The sequence below is a fragment of the Eleutherodactylus coqui genome, chromosome 1 (genome assembly GCF_035609145.1).
Source record: "Eleutherodactylus coqui strain aEleCoq1 chromosome 1, aEleCoq1.hap1, whole genome shotgun sequence".
Taxonomy (NCBI): Eukaryota; Metazoa; Chordata; class Amphibia; order Anura; family Eleutherodactylidae; genus Eleutherodactylus; species Eleutherodactylus coqui.
The window spans coordinates 224,131,618-224,153,832 of NC_089837.1; the positions used below are offsets into that span (position 1 = coordinate 224,131,618).

Genomic DNA, 22,215 nt, shown 5'->3' on the forward strand with positions numbered 1-22,215 from the left:
ACAGACAAACAGTCTTTATAGCAACACAAATAAATTCAGAATGTCAGACCAGACTACTAATTACTTCAGACCTCAGCCTTTATAGCAGCACAAATTCAGGTCCCTAAATTAATTCAGATCCAAGCCCAGACCCTAGAATGTGGACTCCCAAATAAATATAGTCAACGGATCAAACTTACTAAGCATACAGAGCCAACTTCCTGTAAACTATTACAGTCCCCAGATCAGACACCCCAAAACAAATGCAGACTCCCGAACAGCCCCCCTAAATAAATACAACCCTCCAACCATAGCCCTATACAAATACATGCCACATAGCAGATCTACAGCCAGGCTCAGCAATTGAATACAGACCCCAGATGAGGCCTCCTAAATAAATACAAAACCAAACCCTTAAATAAATCAGTCCCAAGACCAGATCACCAGAATCCTGCCCCATCGCCCTGGGCATTGACATACAGCCTCTGCCTTGCAGCTTTGCTCTCAGCTCTGGCCTTAGATTCTACACGTATATGGTCATATGACCATAATTGGCAGGTCCTTCCACAATAACAGGTCTTGCAGTCATATATGCTGTCCTGGACCACTACATATCACAGTTTTGTAGCAGTTTTTGAGCAATTCGCTGCAAAAACTGCAACATAACTGCAATGAAGAACAAATCTTAGGGCAGTTTGGGCAGATGCGGGCCCCTCAAATGCTATGGATCCTGGACAGTTGCCCAGATCACCTTTATTACTACCATGTGTCAGTGTTCTAATTACTGCACTACATGCACTAGAATAAATATTGTAGACATTTATTATTTATTAGGTGCCATTAGTATTAAAATAAACTGTGAAAAAGTTTTACCTTTCAGCGGTTTTCACTTTGGTCAGTAGCTTTTTGTTTTAAAGGTACCCTGACCATAAACTGAGCACAGGATGTTCCACTGCTGGGAGCCCAACGATCAGCTGTAAAATGAGGGAACCCAGTAGATAGTGTTCAATTCCCTGCAGTGCCAACTCATCGGAAAATGTAGTGTTATCCAATAATTAATCCACAGATGTGCATAAATAAGAAGAGTATGATGGATGAAATACAGAACACAGATGTGTATGAGTACATTAGCAGTCACACAGAAGAAAAGCTACCAATTCAAAAAGGAAATCTAGACAGTCTAAACCTGACTGTCTATCTGTATTCAAAATGACATTGGAAATATTGGAAAGAATGTACGAGCTTACTTATGTGCTACAGAGTGGCAGGCGTCGGAAAATATCCTTTACTTTCCTTCATCAGATTTAATGTTTGTTGCTGTTTTTAATTGCAGTTGATGCAAGAAAGATATTTAATCAAGAAAATGAGCAAGGGTAAAAAATACAATACCGGCATGACTCATATAAGGTTCTGCTCACATCTGCATTGCAGGCCTTCAGGCCTCTGGTGCAGATCCGTCCGAAAATCCTATACACAGTAGCACAGCATGCTGCCCTATTTCATCCTAGAAAATACCAGAAGTCACAACAGAAGCTGGGAGGATCAATGGGGTACGTCCGGAACTGTTTGGTTCTGTTTGTGCCTGGGATTCTGTTGTTGTGTTCCCTTGACAGAACAGGAGAGCAGAATCTGTGAACACACATGTGAACAGAACCTAAATCATTTAGGAGATGCAGTTAATGACTGGTTGGTTTGATACCTAGAAATGATTTAGAATTCCAGAAGAGCTTTATATACAGCATTTGTATTGCAACCAAACCAGTGGCATTGAATAGCATACATAGTTAAGGCTGATTTAGACACAACGATTTTCGCTCAAAAATTGCTCAAAGCTGTCTTTTGAGCGATAATCGTTGTGTCTAACTGTATGTGGAAGACCTTTATTAAATGAACTGCAGTTTGGGAGTTTGAGGAAACTACAACAGAAAACACTCAGCGTATTGTAAATATTCACTGATATGAGCAATTACCATTAGATTTGAAAATCAGCAACAATTTTTTAAAATATTTTTTTTTCTCTCATTATCACAACATACTTGTCATCCTACTTTATGTATTTGCTGAAGAGATGCCTTGTATGACCCTCTAGAGGACACGAAACACATGAGATTTCCATGCTATATGGTAGGGTCATTACAAAAGTTCAATCAGAAGAACACATTGAACATTGTAATTCATGGACAAGGCTTTTTTCTGATTAAGGCCGGATGCACACGGCCGTGACGGGCTCCGCCGCGGAATATTCCGCGGCGAAGCCCGTCACGGCGCCCCCCAGAGACCCCATACTTACCAGCGGATCCGGCGTTCTCGCTCCCACATGACGCTTCCCCGCCCACCGCCGCCGCACCGTGAGCATTGTGCTATTAGGTTCAATAGAACCTAATAGCAGCGGGCAACGCAGCGGATTTTCGCTGCGAATTACGCGGCGGAAATCCGTTCGTGGGAAGGAGGCCTAAGGCTACATCCACACCTTCATCTGAAAGAAGCCATTGAAATCCAATGCTTCGCATAGTCACGTTTTATGTGCGACTTTTAAACGTGTGGAAATACCTACGTAAATATGGTCAACTGAATAAGCCCTAAGTGGTATCGCAGGTGGCAGATTAATGTGTGATTCTAAATTACTCACCCATTGAAAGACTGTCCAGGAAGACGTCTATAGAACTTATTCACTCGAGCGTATATCGGCCGCCGTTTTCACAGCCGGACGTTATACACTACCATCTAATGCATTGGATTCTAATGCATCAGATCACACAGGCGTATTCCCGCGGCGTAAAATCTCCCTTCCTGCCCTAACTATGCCTGCTGCCATAGACTCCTATTGGAGCCAATGACAGCAGCCGGAGAAGGGGGTTTGAAGGGGGTTTAGCAGCGTGACTCCAAACTCCCTCCCCCTTCTCTCCTCCTCTCTCCTCTCCTCCCATTGATGGCTACGGACAGGGTACAAGGAGGGGGCGGAAGCTTAGCTCCACCTCCTTCCATTGCAAACAGTCGGAGGGGAGAAGAGAGGACGTGAGCTGCGATGGGGAGGGGGAGACAGTTTAGCAGAGCTAAGCTGTCTCCCTCTACCCCACGGCATATACGCCAGGCCAGTGTATCACATGGTAGCGTATATCGGCCGTGAAAACACCAGCTGTTATACGCTCATGTGAATAAGTCCTTAATGCTGTATTTACATGGGCGAGTCTCCCATGTGAGTTTTGCGCCTTGTGAGACGCACAGAACTTGCACAGAATTATAACCCATTGTTCTCAGTGGGTCTATTTACATGTGTAATTGTCCTCCTGCAGCAATGCTGCAAGATGGAAGAAATGCAACATGTTCTATTTTTTGCGAGATCGCAGAAAACTTGCCCATTATTTGCTGTGGGCGAGGTAAAAACCGCATTGTATTCACATTGCACTTAAATGTACATGCGAGTTTTATGCAATTGGTGATTTAAAAAATTTTCAGATTGAAAAAACATGCAATTTTGACACATGTTAAAACCACGCATGAAAATTGCATGTTCATCGATGTGATGTGATTTTCTTGCAAATCGCATTGCACTAGCAGTGAAAACACGTTTTTACAGACTTAGTATCAGTCCGGGTTTCTCTGGTCGATATTGGTCTCGCCCATGTAAATACGGCCTTGCTGGAAAGATTTGTTTTAGAACTGCTTTCATGTTGTGCCAGTCACTGTCTGACTAAGTCTGAACGTGGTCTTCAACTTTTCAGTTGCAAAATAATCTGCTCTTATGTAATCATAATGTGCTCCGGCCACTCATAAATTAAAGTGATGTTTTTATAATCTGCTTTTATGCTTAAAGTACCATAAGAAATGAGCATTGATGCAAATGAAAGCCGTCTCATGTTGCCATTGTTCAAAGCATTAGTCAGATCCCAGATCTAGAGGACAGTTCTGGGTATGAGCAAAAGTGATATAACGCCATTCAAATAAGATTGGAACTCTGCACATCTTGTCACTAAAATGAAGTGTTTTCATAGCCAAGTCTGTCTACCCACATGTACTTGTGATTCCTGGCACCATATTGAAGAATGAAATATAGACTGCAATTTGAATTGTTGTATCAAGGCAGCAGATGTCGATCCATTGTGCTACAAAACTGATTTAGCTTAGGGCTAGACCTGGGGACTGCACATGGGGTTCCCAGTTTTTTAACCTTTTACCACCCTAATTGGGATTTGCTGTGGGTGACCCCAGACCATTACCCCCAAAATAATCTCTGTTATTAGGCTTTTAATGTAAGCTGGTAGAACTCTCCATAATGCAGTACCTGAAACTAGAGATAGAGACCTGGTAGTAGAATAGAGCCAAGGTTAGGACAGGCAAAATACGTTTATAACAATGTAACAGGCCAAGGGTCGGGGCAGCAGCAGACAGGGTAATCATGGTCAAATAACAAGGTCAAGAGTAGAGAAGACAGGAAAGCTGAGTAGAAGAAACATGGATCAAAACCAGGAAAACTGCACAAAACATCTTTAAACACTAGAGACACTAATTGCTAGCCAGCTTTTAAGGGTAGTGGAAGCCCTAAAAGACCATAGCTTGGATTGGTCAGGGACTGGAAAGCTGAGGGCTCATTCTAGCCCTTTAAGAGGGGGCTGGGCATGCACATTTACTCTTTAGATGGCATTGCTTCAGCCCTAGGATGGAGAAGGTTGTGGTGTCAACTGGAGATGACAGGAAGAGAACCACAGCCACAAGAGAGGCGGTGAGGGAAACCAACAGCCTTTGTCTCAAATCATGACATGTTGCTTTTAAGGAGTATTTCCATCTAAAATAAAATGTAGGAATCTATTCAAGTCCTTTAGTTATCCTTTCTTTTATTGTCATTATTCTGTTCAGTTTTTCTTGATGCATATTTTTTGGCACTTTAAAAACATGCCGTGAGAGACTACACCAAAAACAGCAACTAAAGCCAAGCAGGCATTAAAGTTAATGCTAACAGTAAGGCTTGGTTCACACGGGACAGAAATCTTGCGGAATGTCCGCAGCAGGACCGCACGGAATTTCCGGAAGATTTCTGCAGCGGAAAGGTTACTTCAAAACTTACGCCAGTCCGCTGCAGAAATCTCTACCCATAGAGAGAAGTGAGTCAGCAGCGGAAATGGCACCAAAATTGACATGTCACAGATTTGAATTCCACGCCGCATGTCAGTTTCCAGACTGTTGGCAGCGTGTGAACGAGATTTTTGCAAATAAATGAAATGTTTTAATATTTATTTATTAAAATAATTCTCCTCATCCCTATCTCCAGCACTGATCACTCACTTTGGAATACTGTTAAAATTCACCTTGGAATGGATCATTTCACTGAGAGTTCAGATTATATGCTGCCCATAGAAGTCTATGGTGAGCAGAGTGAGACTAGAAAGCAGCTTCAGGGTGAGAGAAAGGCAGAAAGATGCTGGGTATGGCTCAGTAAGTTTCTATATTACCCCAGTGCTGGCTTCACAGCTACACAACTCAGCACTTTAAGCTCCTGCTTCTGAGGGTGTGATATATAGTGAAAGCAGGATCTCCTTTTCTCAGTGTGTGCTGTGTATGGGAGATATCACAGCAGCTAGTCTCCACCTTTTAGTTCAAGGAAGACTGAGATACGGCATTAGGGCAAGACTATTAGCGAAAAATTCATTGTACAAGTCATACAATGGACAGAAGTAGAGCTACAACTCATGTATGCAAACACATATGACAACTTTTTCTACAAAGTTAACTTAAACAAAAGGTACTCTTTAAAGTGTTGCTTCATATAAAAACTACTTGGAAAAGCCTTGGAAATAACCACTTAGGCCTTAGTCAGACGGGCGTTTTTAGCCGCGATTTGCGCATGCGCATGCGTCCGGCGATTTTATAAAACCATTGCTTTGCAATGGTATCGGACACATGAGCACTTTTTATGCGCTCGTCCGATAAATTATAGAACAAAAAATCGCAGATCGCACCTATCTGCGATCTGCGATTCCTGTTCTCTTCTGTATATGCGCTCAATGGGGCCGGCGGCAGCAGCGCCGACCCCATTGAGAACATATAGAAGACAAATCATTCTTCTCTGCCACAGCTGTAACAGCTGTGGCAGAGAAGAACGATGTTTGCCCATTGAATTCAATGGAGCGGCAATACAGCCGCTTCATTGAAAGCAATGGGCTGCCGGCGTGCGCTGGGTGAATTGTCGGGAAGGGGTTAAATATATAAGCCCTTCCCTGCAATTCATCCTAAAATGTGTTAAAATAAAAAAAAATTGTATACTCACCTTTCTGCTGCAGCCGGAGTCCAGCCGCGGCCGCTGTCAGTTCTCCTGAACTGCTTCTTGGCACTATTCAGCCGGCGGGGCTTTAAAATCCCCGCCTGCTGAATGATCTGCCTCTGATTGGTCACAGCCCTGACCAATCAGAGGCCGGTTTCACTCACACACCCATTCATGAATTCATGAATGGGTGAGTGACTGCTGCCTCTCAGCGCTGAGCCAATCAGGGGCAGGTCTGACTCACATCCATTCATGAATTCATGAATGGGTGTGAGTGAGGCATGCCTCTGATTGGCTCAGCGCTGAGCCAATCAGGGGGCAGGTCTGACTCACACCCCCTTCACACCCACTGCAGGACGGCCGCGCGGAGCTCCGGCTGCCAGGAGAAGGTGAGTATACAATTTTTTTTTATTTTAACACATTTTAGGATGAATTGCATGGAAGGGCTTATATATTTAAGCCCTTACCGACAATTCATCCCGGGCTCGCCCGCAGCGCATTGCTTTAAATGGAGTCGGCTCTATTGCCGTCTCCATTGAATGCAATGCGCTGGACAGCTCCGGCCCGTTTCTAATGAAACGCGGCTAGGAGCAGATTTGCGGGCGATTTGCAGGCGACTTGCGCGCACCGGTCACGCGATTTGCGGATGCGCATCTGTCATGCGATCCGCAAATCGCGCGAAAAAACGCCCATCTGACTAAGGCCTTAGTGCTACAAGGTAGAAAAGTTACAAGGTAGAAAATATGCAGTAACAGCAACAACACAAAGTCTTTACAATGTAATGATAAGAAACACATAAACGCATCTGGCTTTAGCCAATTCTTAGGTCGTCGTCACACGGGCAGATTCCGCTGTGGAATTTCCGCAGACATTCCGCAATGTTTGCAGTACAGTCATGTGGAGGAGATTTTATAAAGCTCTGTGATGACTTTGCAGCGTTTTTATAAAACATGTGGATTCTTATTCCACAGCATCTCTATTTGTGCTGCAGAATTCAGTCCTGCAAGTAAAAATGCAGTAAAATCCAGATATTGCAACTGCAGAATATTTGTAGAATTGTTGCAGGTATTACATTGCGGTGTAATTCACATTTTTATCACTATGTTTGAGCTAAAACAAAGTGCTCATTTATCAAGAAACAAATTCAAAGATGATTGACAACCAATGTGGCACTTCTTTTTGTTATTTTTGCAAAAATGCCCCTGCACACACCCAGGTCAAGCCCAGGAAAACTACAAAATCAAACATGATTATTAAACTTTTGCTACTTCTGATGTAGTAATACATGGAAGTGCTTAGAATGTGGGGAAGAACCTCCATAATACCTCTGAATCTGTAATGACAGCATGTGCCATGTTTTGAGTATAACAATGTTAGAAGGAGATATAATTAAGAGCTGCTTGAATATTATTTAGAATTTTACAATTTGATATAACTTGCCATATTTTATAACTTTTCCTAAAAGATGTTTATCACTGAAAATCAACTGAGAAACGTCTACCAATTGTACACGGGTGCTATAGTCATATGCAGGATCATTCATCCTCGTTTTCTGAAAGTACAACCCTGTAGACTAGGGGAAGGGCTCTGGAAGTCCTTTTACGGAGGATATAAAATGTCTACACACCCCTGTTAAAATGCTAGGTTTTTGACATGTTAAAAAATCTGACAAAGATAAATCATCTCATATTTAATGTTGCCTGTTATCTCTGCAATCCCATTAGAAGACAAACTGAAATCATTTAGCAGGGAAAAATAACAAAACTAAAATAATGTGGTTGCACAAGTGTGAGGATTTTCACATCTAAGTAGAGATGAGCGAACACGTTCGGCCCCGCCCCTTTTTCGTCCGAACACCGAACTTTGCGAACACTTCAGTGTTCGGGCGAAAAAGTTCGGGTGCCGCCGGGGGGCGGGGAGATGCGCGGCGGCGCGGGCGGCAGTAGCGGGGAACAGGGGGGAGCCCTCTCTCTCTCCCTCTCCCCCCCACTCCCCGCCGCACCCCCCCCCCGCGCTGCCACGGCGGCCCCCGAACTTTTTCGCCCGAATACTGAAGTGTTCGCAAAGTTCGGTGTTCGGGCGAAAAAGGGGCGGGGCCGAACGTGTTCGCTCATCTCTACATCTAAGCACAACAACCCAAATCAACAAAAGAATGGCTTCATCAAAAGAAAATCAAAGTTTTGGAATGGCCCAGCCAGAGCCCAGACCTGAATCCCATTGAAGATCTGTGGGTGAACTGAAGAGGGTACTACACACAAAATGCCCTCACAATCTCATAGATTTAGAGTGCTTTTGCAAGGAAGAATAGGCAAAGATTACTGAGTCAAGATATGCCATGCTAGACACCTACCCAAAAAGACTAAGGCCTTATGTCCACGGGGAAAATCAGGCCCGCCGCGGATTCTTCATGCAGAATCCCGCAGCGGGTCCCTCCTTTCCCGCGGACATGACGCCTAAAAATAAGAATTACTCACCTGTCTGGACGCTGCGGATCTGCCCTCCGTTGCGGCCGGATCTTCTTTCTTCGGCCCGGAGGATGTGCTCGGCATGCCGGAGAGCAGGAATTCAGCTGTGGGTGTGCCGCAGATCTGGACGGTTTCCATAGAGTTCAATAGAAGCCTGCGGGAGCCCGCACTAAAATGGAGCATGCTGCGGGTGTTTTCCCGCACACGCAATCCGCGCCTCAGGGGAAAATGACATCCACAGGTATTTAACTACCTGTGGGTGTCCAATGCATCCTATGGGTCGCAGATCACGCGTGTGGGTGATCTGCTGCGGATTTTAAATTTCATTTTACCCGTGGATTTGAGACCTTAATGCTGTCCTAAAGTCAAAGGGTACACCAACAAAAGTATTAGTTTTAGGGTGTGCATATTTATGCAACCACATTATTTTAGTTCTCCTTCTAAATTTTTCCATCCTAAGGCCCAATGGATGATTGGGCCCTGCACGGATGATCCGCAATTCAAGCCGCCCACAGGGAGACATGGGCCTCCCCAGCTTAATTAAAGCATGTGGATTTGTTTGGTAGACCTTGCTGCGGTTCCCACACTGACGGCTTCCATTGAAGTCAATTGAAGCCGCCTGATACACGACCCGCCCACAATTAAATTGCGGATGGGCGACGGATTCCACGGGAAAGCACGAAATTTTAAAAAACTCTACTGCGCCTGTGAAGTGACACGCCGGACAGCGCTTCCGTACACATCCGCAGTGAAGAACCAGACAGGTAAGCACTGTCCTCAGCCGCAAGCAGGATCGGACTCCGCTTTGGGCTCGCGCATGCAGAATCCGACCCACCCGTCGACATGAGGCCTAAAAGATTTCAGTTTGTTTTTTAATGGAATTGTACAGATAACGGGTCACGTCGAAGGTGGAAATAATTCTGAAATGAGTCAGCTTTGTTGGATTTTTGAGAGCTGACAAAAGCCTGGCATTTTAACAGGGGTGTCTAGACTTTTTATTTGGTTTTTCAAAACAGTTTCTTACACAGTGGATTTTGAAATAACCTACTAGTCAGAGCAGGACTATCAAAAGAGGTGTTGATGTGAGAGGTAAAAGCATGTCACGGACAAGGTCATCTGTATTCTAGCACTTTGGTTTATTCTAATGGCTTTTGTGTTGTTGCAGATACAGCACACTCGGGAGAAATTGGCACAAAGAAAAAAGTAAAGAGGCTCTTGAGCTTTCAGAGATATTTTCATGCTTCAAGGCTTTTGCGTGGAATTGTGCCACAAGCCTCACTGCACTTACTTGATGAAGACTATCTTGGCCAGGCACGGGTAAGCAGAAGTAGATCTACTCCAAATGCTAACAATCAAATCCCTCAAAATATGCAGGATGTACGTAAAGTTCACGTTTTCTTGCACAAAAATTAACCAATATTTTATTATATTCCCGTTTACATAAAAATAGAGTAACTGTAAATCATTTGCTTTAGGGCACTCTCACACACGGCCTCGGTACAACACCACAATGTTGATAGCTGCGTTTAACAATGTTTTTAATTGCTGTTTTCGAACGTCATGTTCGACAGTGTTTTTAAAGCACCCTTAGGGCTCCTACCCACTTGCATTTTTTTTAACTCTGCGATATCACTGCGTTTTTTTAATGCGAATGTCAATGGGACTTTCTAATGTTAAAAACGCATCACAAGTTGGTGCTTTGTGATTTTTGTGCGATGCGTTTTTAACATTAGAAAGTCCCATTGACAAACGCGTTAAAAAAATGCAGCGATATTGTAGCGTTAAAAAAGCAAGTGGGTAGGAGCCCTCACATTGCGATGGGTGATGAGGTGCGTTAAAAAGTGCAAAAATACTCAAAAATAGAGCAGGCAGTGACTGAAAATCGCAGCGTTGAAATGCAGGTCTGCAAGGCCCAGTTGAAATCAATGGGAGCGTTGTACCACGATTAGAGGGACGTTCAAAACGCTGCGGTAATCGTAGTAAAAAGCACATTTGTGAGAGTGGCCTTACTTATATTCTACAACTTTCTGTTTATCAGTAGGTCGGACAGAAACGTAAGTTCTGCTAGACTTCTGTTGCTGGAGAGCAGTGCATTCTGAGAACTCTAGTCACAATTAAACAGTTAAAATTAAATTGCTAGGTCACATGACACAGCAGAATGGAGCGTAAAGGGGTTCTACCAAAATCTAAAGTTATCTCCTTTCCTCAGGACAGGAGATAACTTTGTGATCAGTAGGGGTCCGACCGCTGGAACGGGGGTCCAGACAGTTCCCACATGAACAGTGGTGGATGTGCATGTGTCCATTCATTTCAATGCTGGAAATTGCTGAGTGATCATACTTGACAATTTCGGGCACTATCAGTGAAATGAATGGAGCGGCGGTATACATGTGCATCCTACTTACCATTTATATGGGAACCATCAGGACTTCCTTTCTTGGAATCGAGGGGGGGTCCCAAAAGTTTATCCCCTGGACAGGAGATGACATTAGGAAAGAAATAGCCAGACAATGCTTGAGAAAGACCGCACATAGGTCGAAATGTTGCAGTTCAGTGCTGAGAAATAAAGATTTTTAATTTTTTGATATTGAGTTCCTGAGTGCCCATCTACATATGGGATATCCTGAAGGACATGACTTCAGATCCTACACATTTAAACCTTTAATGTTCAGCAATTTCTCAAAATTTCCTTTTTGTTTTTTCATCCTGGCATTTGAAGAGCGGTAACATTTTTATTTTTCTGTCCAAATAGCTGTATGAGGGCTTGCTTTTTGTGGGACAAGCTATATTTTTTAATAGTCCTATCTAACGTGCCACACCATGTATGTATGTACAGGAGGTGATTTTCTTGGGGCCAGATGTGGTGGATACATTATGCCTCGGATTTGACTGTGAATCTCCACCAAAATCACAAGGTATCCACAGCAAAACCTGCATTTGAGCACTATTTATAGCGGATGTCACCCCACTGCATTGCAAAGGATAACATTCACTATGAAAATGTTTGGCTTTTCCCCACAGGAATGAGCATGCTCTGGTTTTTGAGTATATCTATTCCTTTTCATGAGGATGTAATTTGTATCATACTGTAATTAGTTACAGATATGTGAAGCAGAATCCCCATCGTAAATACTCAAGATATCCGCCATGTCTAGACCTATATTAACTTTTATCTGGTCCCAATAAAACAACCAGAATTGTCAACAACTTTGCTTTGGAAACAGCTAATTTTACATTAAATAACGGGGTTGTCCAGTGGAAAAAAAATAAATCCCTAAAAGTGTCTGTTGCTTTAAAGTGGTCACATGCTTAGACGGCACCTGATTGAGCTACCCAAATGTAGATATTGGCTGGAGGGGGCTAGAGCATTGGATATGGGAGCAGCGGGCACACTAATAGGGTGAGTATAGATCATTTATTTTAAGGCAGTGCATGCTTTTAGAGGTTTTTTTTCTTTTTCCATGGACAACCAAAATGTAACTGAGCCACATAAAAGCCAATGCAGAATTGGTAAAAGTGAAAAGGACACTCCTGGTAACATATATACACTGTGTTATGCCTAGTGCAGGTTCTGAGAGCGTGATGCCTGACAAGGATTCTTAAACCAAAACATTTATCTCTAGTATCCCAAAATCACAGGTTCATGGCCCATTTCTGGTCTGATTTGAAGTCTAACAATTTAAAGGGGCTTTTCAGGACTGAAAAAAACGTCTTTAGGCAGGGAATGTTTGAAAATGCCATTCATGACATTATCACTCCTGACACTTGTATTTGGCTAAGTGGTCACATGCACAATGAACAACATGCTATCAGTGGCAGGGACTGCGCCAGCTACTACAGATGTGAGTATTACTCTGTTTTCAACTATTCCTTGCCCATACGGATTTTTTTCAGTTCTGAAACACCTCTTTAATAAAATGAGTTTTGGAGGCATTTAAATTTCTCTTTGCATTTTGTTAATTCACTAAAATAAACGACTTAGGCCCCCTGTCCACAGGCGTGATTTTGCCGTGATTCTCCGTGGTCAGCCTATCTATCAGATCCGTCTGCCAGCTCCTGTTCCTGGGCGGCAGCTCCCATGGCAGAGATCCGCTGCAGGATACCGCAACGCCTGTGGACAGTGAGCCTAAGGGTGCCTACCCACTAGCGCTTTTTTTTGCTGCGAGCTCGCAGCATTTTTTTTCCCCAGTTTGTCAATGGGACTTTCTAATGTTAAATTTACAAAAAACACAAAACTGCAAAAAGTTTAACACTAGAAACTGCCATAGACATCTGGGAAAAAAATGTAGCGAATTCGCAGCGAAAAAAAAACGCTGGTGGGTAGGCACCCTAACACTGCTTCTATTTTTGAAAGTCTTCTTTGCCTTAAACGTTTGCACAGCACTGTAAGCTTACGAGCAGCTCATCATTTAGTGCATTTTATGCTCGGAAGAAGCTTGCCAAAATAGGGAGGTGAATCCCTTATTTGGGGGGATCACTCATCTGCTTGTGTGATGGATTCTGATGCAATATCAGAACTTCCCAATCTCACATCTTACAATTCGTTGATTGCATCATTTATATGGTTTTGTATATTCCGACATGTACAGCATATATTAACTCAGCAATTCAGCTAACAGAATGTTTTGTTTTATTAACAGCATATGTTATCTAAAGTGGGGATGTGGAGTTTTGACATTTTCCTTTTTGACCGCCTGACAAATGGTAAGCAGGATTTATGAAACACAGATATATGCATATGCTTTACATAGTTAGTATATCCTATTACTTCACACAGTTAGCAGTCTGGAGTGCTAAACTTTTGTTACTAATCGGACATGTGTTATGTTTTAAACATCAGTGGACTTTGTTATCATGGTAACAAAGGCAATTTAATAGGGCACTATGTCCACTGCCAGATCTAATTTGTGGAGTCCGTGCAGAAGATCCGCAAATCAAGCCACTCATGGGGAAGCTTAAGTGTCCGCAGATGAATTGAAGCATGCAGGGATCGCGGGGATAAAGGAATCCTCTGTCACAGCTGTGGCAGAAATTCATGATGCTATTCCATTGCCTTCAATGGGGCTGGCACTCCTGCGGTCCCATTGAAAGCAATGAGTTGCAGGCAACCCCCGCAGCAATGATTTTCGGGGAAGGGCTTGAAATATAAGCCCTTCCCTGAAAATCATCCCTAGCTATAAAAAAAAAAGGTAGGAAAATGTTTTTTTTACTCACCTAGAAGAGCTGTCTGGCTCTTCTTTGTGACCCCTGCAGTCATCTTCTGTCTTCTGGAGCCCGGGGATTGAAAAATCCCCACCTCCAGAAAGCGCTGCCTCTGATTGGCTGAGCGCTGTGACCAATCAGAGGATGAACCCAGCCATCATTGAATGACAGCTGAGAGCTGCCTGTGATTGGTCACAGTGCTCAGCCAATCACAGGCAGCGCTTAGCCATTCAAAAAGAATGAGCTGCAAGACCTTGCCCAAATCCAGGATTTTGGAATATCAGAGTCATGGGCCTTGGCATAACTGACATTTTAAGGAGTACCTGCACTTTCCAAAAGCATTTGACATGTAACAGGGACATGTCAAAAATATTGATGAGTGGAGTTACCACTGCTGAGTCCCATGCTGATTACTAGAATGAGGGGCTGCACCATGCACCCAAGCACTGTACCCCCCTATGTGCACTCATTTTCATCTGTTTTCTACTAGAAGCTTCTATATACTTTTATGAGGTTCTTCTGCATTGGTATCTGGGCAGCAGTATCGGTAGGATGAAGCAAACATGCCAAGGCTCAAGTACCCTTGTTAGAGTACTCATGTAAAGAGCCATTAATGGTCAGCCTGGGCAGTATTATTTTTCAGATCTTCATGAACTTTGGTGAGTTCCATGGCTGGGAGGCAGATGTCTACTTGGTACCAATAGAAACTATAGCTCACCCCACAAAAGCCAAGATGTCATACAGCCCCATTGACAGAAAAATAAAAAAGTTATGGGGGTCAGAATATTGGGCACGAAAGTTTTTTTTCTTAGGATAGAAAGATATTTTTAAAAAGGTGAACAACAAAAAGATCCTTTTTCAAGGATGTAGAAGGAACCCCAGATCAAAGCGAAAAAAGCTATGTGAGTGCCCTTAAGATGAGGAAGCATATCTTTTGTTTTGTGGGCTTTTTGACTTCTGCTGGATCAGCTCTGTTGGAGAACAGGTCAAACTATAATAAGTGAACTTTTTTGAACTGCAGCATAATGGCACAAATTGTGTGACTTATAAGCCTGATGCTTCATCCAGCTCAGACATCTACCATATACAAAGGTCATATGTAAAGAGCTTATGCACGCTCTTTTCAAGCTGATACAAATTGGCTGGTCCTGCCGCAGTAATGTGTAGGATGAAAGCTACAATTTTGGGCTTAAAAAGATGGGCGTGCTTTAGTCTCGTTATGTAGCCGTAAAAGTCACGGCCGAATAATAAGAAAAAATGAAAACATTGATTTCAATATTTTCGTTTTCACTATCGGGATTCTCGCGTGTTTATACTCCGCCCAAGAAAAGATGAGATTTGCCCTATCTTAATAATAATCGTGAGAAAGATTGGGCAGGACCTATATTCCCGCTTTTTTTCAAACTTGTGCACAGTAGCGCGGAGTTTGACTAGTCCGAGATAAAAAAAAAAACCAGTTCATGCGCAACTACACTCCGATGTCTGTTATTCAGGTTTAGCTGCTCCTGTTCAGTGCAATGGGTGTTTCTCACAGAGAAGTCTATGTCCTGACTTTTTGTATAGTGGAAGCTTCTTTTAGTGTTTACTTGATCAGTGACCTTTGTATTCTGGTCAGTGTGCGAGGCCAAACATGACTAGAAAACGCAGCGTGAAAGGGATCATGTTATTGGTGAAATATAACAGACAACATCTTAGTAAATACAGAAGTTTATCACAATAATGGACTGCTAATGCTTTTTAGATTTTTTTTACATTTTTTTTTATAAATACCTCTATGTTAAATTAGTGCCATGGATTGAATAAAATCATTTTGAAAGGTTGAATAATCACTTAATAACCTTTGAAACATTATGCCAAATATCTATACTCTTGGAGCATGGCAAAATAACTAGTTAGGTTCACACAAAGCGAAAGTTTGTTTACGCCAAAGAGCAGTTGTATACATACCACATTGTTCCTAGGTTCTACACTCAAACCCGGAGCTTCCACTTGAGAGGTATTGATTTGTGACTGATCCACAGCTCTGTAAGGAACATAAAGGGCTGCCAGTAACCTTATTACCTTCTGCCTATTGAAGAATGAAAAGGCTTTTGTGGTTCACAACATTCCAGTATTTTCCTTCTTCCCCAGCTCACAGCCAGTGCTGCAGACAGCAGTTGTGTATTATAGTGGAAATGGCAGCAATTAAAAGGTGAACAATCCTGCACCCCGGGGGACCAAAAGAGAAAACTACAGATAGAAATAATCCCCCCTTCAAGCATCCTTATTAGAGGACCAGCAAGGACCAGGCTTATTTCTATATTACCTAGAACTAACGAAAGCTTTTCTGCCTCTCCAGGTAACAGCCTGGTAACACTGCTGTGTCATCTCTTCAACGTCCATGGGCTTATCCATCACTTTCAGCTTGACATGGTGAAATTGCACAGGTTTCTAGGTATGTCTCCTCAGACTCTATGGGATATGTGTCTTTGCAAACTCTAAATGAACCTGACATGCTTGTTTTAGTAAATACGTGCATTCCTCATGAACTAATCTTGGTCATTATCCTTGTGAATGGAGCTTGTCCCTACACACTGTAGTACTATCCAGTCAGTGCTAACACGTACATTATTGTCAAGGGAAATAGTAATGCTCCGTTGTCAATTCATCCATATATTTTCAGGAGGAATAATAGAAGGACACCAGAATGCTAAGAAAACATGTTCTAGCATTATTTCATGAAAATAGAAATATTTACTAAACTAAATATATCGAGAGAGCTGACCGCGACTCTTTAGTAATAATGGTTAAACACATATATCAAAATATGGGTTTGAAAACGGACATCATTTTGGTCTTTAAAAAAAAAAAAAAATATATATATATATATACTGTTTCAGCAATGAAAATTTTAAGTAGCTTGATTTTTCTGGAACCGACATTCCTTGATACGCAGATTTGATAGACAGTTATGAATTGCTACTACCGTGCATAGTTGATCGGCTGGGGTCCGCTGGCCGAAACCCTGGCCAAGCAGCTGATTGGGTGCCAGCTGTGTGTACCACAACAGGGAAGCAGGTCAGTCTGATCTCTAGGTAAAGGTGCCTACCCACTGACAATATGTTTTCTTGCGATGCGGGAGTGAGTGAAAACGCATGATTATGAAACCAATGATTTTCAATGGTTTCATACTCATTTGCGATTTTTCAGTCAAGCCTCGCAGCGCTAAGAAAAATCTGTGATATCGCTCAATATTTTCAATGGGGCCGGTGGCAGCAACGCCAACCCCATTGAAAATATAGGGAGTACATCGCGGACTTCCGCCACAGCTGTGATAGATGTTGCAAAAGTCCGCGATGCTAGCCCATTGCTTTCAATGAGGCCGCGCTGCTGCGGCCCCTTTGAAATCAATGGGTTGCAGGCAACCCCCACAGCAATGATTTTCGGCGAAGGGCTTAAAAATGTAAGCCCTTCCCTGAAAATCAGCCCTAGCTGCAAAAAAAATATTTTTTACTCACCCAGAAAAGCAGTACGGCTCTTTCCCCGGCCCCAGCAGTCATCTTCTATCTTCTGGAGGCTGGGGATCGAAAAATCCCCGCTTCCAGAAAGCGCTGCCTCTGATTGGCTGAGCACTGTGACCGATCAGGGGCAGCGCCCAGCTGTCATTGAATGACAGCTGAGTGAGTAAACAATTTTTTTAAACTTTTTTCACAGTTAGGGCTGATTTTTAGGGAAGGGCTTATATTTTTTAAGCCCTTTGCCGAAAATCATTGCTGCTTGGGTTGCCTGCAGCAGCGCTGGCCCCATTGAAAGCAATGGAATAGCATCGTGGACTTCTGCCACAGCTGTGACTGCTATGGCAGAGGATTCCTTCATCCTTGCAGTTCCCTCAAGGATGAAGGAATTCCCTGCCATAGCTCTCACAGCTGTGGCAGAACTTCGCGATGTACTCCCCCTTTTTTTTTAATGGGGCTAGCGCGATATCGCAAGTTTTTCTTAGCTTAAAGGCTTGAGTGAAAAATCGCAAATAAGTATGAAACCATTGAAAATCATTGGTTTCATAATCATCCATTTTCTCTCGCATCACAAGAAAACATATTGCTAGTGGGTAGGCGCCCTTATGGCAAGTGCTGGTAATTGCAGGCACAGCTGTCAATAATTTTAATGAAAGTTGTGGCTGCAATTACCAGCAGCAGTCATTACACAGGGGTTGGAGCTATCTGCTACCAATCCGCACACTGGCAGGAGTCCTGGACAGCAAACCCTAGCTGATCAATTATTGATGACCTAGCCAAAGAATAGATCATTAATAATATTTGTCCAGAAAACTCCTTTTAGAATTGTGACTAGAAAATTCTGAGTTTCTAGTTTCTGACATGAGACCATCAGGATGTGCAGTCATGTCTGGGCACATGTCCACTATATATTAGGACAAGTATTAAGGGTGCACTGTGTAGCCATGTTTGGGTCCCCTATATATAGGGGCAAATACTAAGGGAGGTGATAGGAGGCACTGAAAGGCAAAGATGTTGATCCTAATAGTGAGTACCTGCAGGTTGCCACAATTGGTGGAGGATGCAGGCAAGAAATGGGCACCACGTGCATAAAAGCTCCAGAGACTCAGATCACTTGCAATCCTGGCATCTGCCAGCATTTAATTCGTATACATCAGTCATTTGTGAAACATATCAAGAATCAGGGCTCAAAACCCACAGGGTCTCCATCACCATCCCCCACCCGGGGGACTAGATGGTGTTCTCCCCTGCTAGCCCTTGGGACTGGTCCATGCTGGACCTCAGGCTCCTAGTTCCTGATGCGTTTCCTATCACTGCCTCTCACTCCCCTGGGTGTGGCAGGAACTCATACTTTTATGTTATTTCCTGCCACACCCACGGGTGTTCTGTCTCATCTCTACAGCTGGTATGTAGGTCTACAGCCCTCTGTGGACCATTCTGTGTACTGCAGCACCACAGTGCATATAGCTCTCTCCATTGTAGTTATAAGCCTTAGGAAAAGCCAGATCATTACTTTGAAATCTCCTCTGTAGAATGTTGATTGGGAGAGAAGATGACCATCATTCTCCCAATAGGTAGGAGTCCTGGAAGTGGAGCCTACCTCAATTTATTATGGTATGTACTTAGGATATACATATAAATGTTTCAGATAGGAATACCCTTGTGGTCTTTGGAAGTGGTTTAGTATGGCAATGTGGCCTTCAGACTAGAAAAAGTTGTCATCCTGAACTAAATGAAACATTTAGATTTACTACATTTTTATCTTTACATTCAATAATGAGCATAATTGACTCACTGTTTACTTGTTTTTAGTCATGGTTCAGGAAGACTACCATAGTCAAAACCCATATCATAATGCTGTCCATGCTGCAGATGTCACACAAGCTATGCACTGCTATTTGAAAGAGCCAAAGGTATGTGTATTGTGTGTGTATTATTCCGTATCACTGCTAATTATAATGCCTGCATATTTTTACATGTGCAGTTTATACAATATGAATAAGGCCCAATGTCCACGGTTGGATTTTATTTGCGAAAGATCCGCAATTCCAGCCACCCATAGAGAAGCATGGGCGTCCACAGCTGAATTAAAGTATGAGGTTTTGTTTTGCGGACCTTTTGATGCGGCAAACAAATCGCAGCATGCTCCATTTTGCTGCAGTTCCGGATGGGTAGTCAATTGCGGACAGGCCGCAGATTCTGCAGGAAAGCAAGAGTTTGAAAAAAATATAAATCTACTGCTCATGTGCGCTGGCCAGCGCTTCTCCACACATCCGCAGTACAGAAAAAAGACCCGGACAGATAAGCAGGGTCATCAGCCATGGGCAGGATCGGATTCCGCTGCAGGAATCCGGAATACAGAATCCGACCCGCCCGTGGACATGAGGTCTAAGTGATGTTTGTAAGAATAATTTACTCTCAGGCCATTCTCACGCATGCAATTTTTACCGTGATTACTGCGTCGTTTTGAACGCTGTGCTAATATAGCGGTACAAGGCTCCCATTGATTTCAATGGGGTTTCACAGACCTGCGCTCGAATGGGGCTTTAGAAAATTCCAATGTTTGAGTGCTGTCTGCTCTATTTTGGTGGGTTTTTGCGCTTTTTAATGCACCTCATCACCAATCAGAATGATGGGTACATTAAAAAACTCTGTCAAAACCAGTAACCTGCGTTTAAAATAGAAATTGCAGTAAAACGCCACAATCAAACTTGCGGTGTTTTACTGACGCCATGTGTGATAGTGGCCTCAGTCTTCAAAACTTAGAATTATCCCGTACTGTCTGTAGCTGTCATGCCTGTAAGCCAGTCTCACATGACCGTGCTACTCCTCTTCTGTATGTTTCATCTCTCCTAGTCCTTGCAGTCCTGGATGTCACACATGCATCCTTCTTTGTGTGCTCTCTCCACACCCCGCAGGTTCCCTCCATCCCTCCCTGCTCATAGAGGGGCATCTTTCACATCCTGGACAGCAGACGGTAGATGGTGTGGTGTCTGTGAAGACAGGCAGTAATTACAGCGCTACCTTACAGTTTGTAATAAGGGTGCACTGTGAAAGGTGCAATGTCTGTAAGAGGGCAAAGGAGTCCTGGGAACTTTCGTCCTTTACATTGGTAGTCCCACCCCAGCAAGCCCTGGCAGCCTGTAAACAACTATGCTGTACTTTGCTTAGGGAAGATAATGATCACTTAAATCTAACAGTTTCTGAGTTATGGGGGTATTATCTTGTAAGTAGAGATGAGCGAACGTGCTCGTATAGGGCAATTACTCGAACGAGCATCGCTTTTTTCGAGTAACTGCCTACTTGGGCGAAAAGATTCGGGGGGCGGGAGGCGTCGGGGTGGAGCAGGGGGGAGCTCTCTCTCTTACCCCTGCAACCACCCACTCACCCCCGGCGCCCCCCAAATCTTTTTTCACCTGATTAGGCAGTTACTCGAAAAAGCGATGCTCGATCGAGTAATTTTCTTAAATGAACACGTTCGCTCATCTCTACTCGTAAGCACAAAGGTATTGTGTTTTTATAAGCTTTTATAAACTTAAAAAACCTCTTTAATTCAGTCAGTAAATTGCAATATAGAAAGTATTGTTATGATTATGGTAAATTGATTATAGGGTGTTATGAAGCCATTGGATTATACTATTAATGGACCTCTAGTTGGTCTGTAAATTATGAACTCCTAAGTTAAGAAATGAGCCCAAGTAATGGATAACGATGGCTAGGTTTAGAGCCATGGCTATCTGCCTGGACAATTGTAGATTTCTCCTGTAAAGGTAGAAATTTAATGCGCATGACCCGTATTTCATGATGTCTCTGTAGGTATGACAATTGGCTCTTAAGAATACTTAAGTAATAGTTTTAAAGAAGCTATATGTATCTCCAGACCACTCTGATCTTTAACCTGAATATAGCCTCAGTGCTTCCGTTCCTTTGGGACAAGTTGAGGGCGTGGAGTTCTTTACCTCTGTCTGTTGCAGGAAGAATCAGTTTGATCAAAATGATTGTTCTACCCAAATTGTTGTATCACCTGGATCATATGGATACTGTGGTTCTACAAAAAAATTTCAATCAAATAAACTCCTTGGAGTAAAGCTAGAGCGAAACTCAAACTAACGACTTTACAATGCGCTAAGGAGTTGACAGGCATTGCTCTGCCGGACCTCTGACGGGTCAGCTCCGATATATTCATCATTGACTCTCAGATCTCCCTCTTCCAAACTCTGAACACCACTAAATGTACTTTTTATCTGAAAAATCTCTCTGGATGGTACTGGAAAGACCAAGCTTATATGCCAGACAGCTATTCCCTCTACATAGGCTGGTGGCTGGGGTGTGGCAGGCATGAAAGCAGCTGGGGGCTTGTGAGGGGACTTCACTAAAGACCCCCCTATGGAACAATACATCCCTTCCACATCTCCTGCATATGCCAGATATTCAATTCTGGACAGAACATGGGTTTACATCCCTAGATCATGTATATGTTGGGGGCATATGTCATTTGAACAGATGCAGCAATACTATTACATCCATAGACACGGTTTCTAGAGATACCTGCAGCTGAAACATGCAGTTCAGGCAAGATTCTCTGAATCTCAGAAAGTATTCACATCCCACCCCCTAATAGGAATTTTAAAGACATAAGGTCTTGGAGGCTTAACCTTAGTGATATATCCCCACCTCATACAGTCCAAAAACTGCGCAGGTTCCACCGACTATTTTGGATATATGGAAGGTAATTACCCCCTCTCAATCAGAGGAGGTTTGGCATACAGCCATGGCATCCTATACACAAGTATCACCAGCTGCCAACAATAAAATAATA

The 22,215-nt window shown here is 43.1% G+C and overlaps 1 protein-coding gene across 2 annotated transcripts in view; it reads left to right on the forward strand.

Moving 5' to 3' along the window:
- Positions 1-22,215, forward strand: part of PDE7B (phosphodiesterase 7B) — a 266,770-nt gene that overhangs the window by 227,437 nt on the left and 17,118 nt on the right. For both annotated transcript variants that reach the window (XM_066605837.1, XM_066605831.1), the window contains 4 exons: positions 9,866-10,017; positions 13,341-13,404; positions 16,241-16,336; positions 19,209-19,309. In XM_066605837.1, coding sequence (XP_066461934.1) covers positions 9,866-10,017; positions 13,341-13,404; positions 16,241-16,336; positions 19,209-19,309 — 413 coding nt within the window. The remainder of the gene's footprint in view (positions 1-9,865; positions 10,018-13,340; positions 13,405-16,240; positions 16,337-19,208; positions 19,310-22,215) is intronic.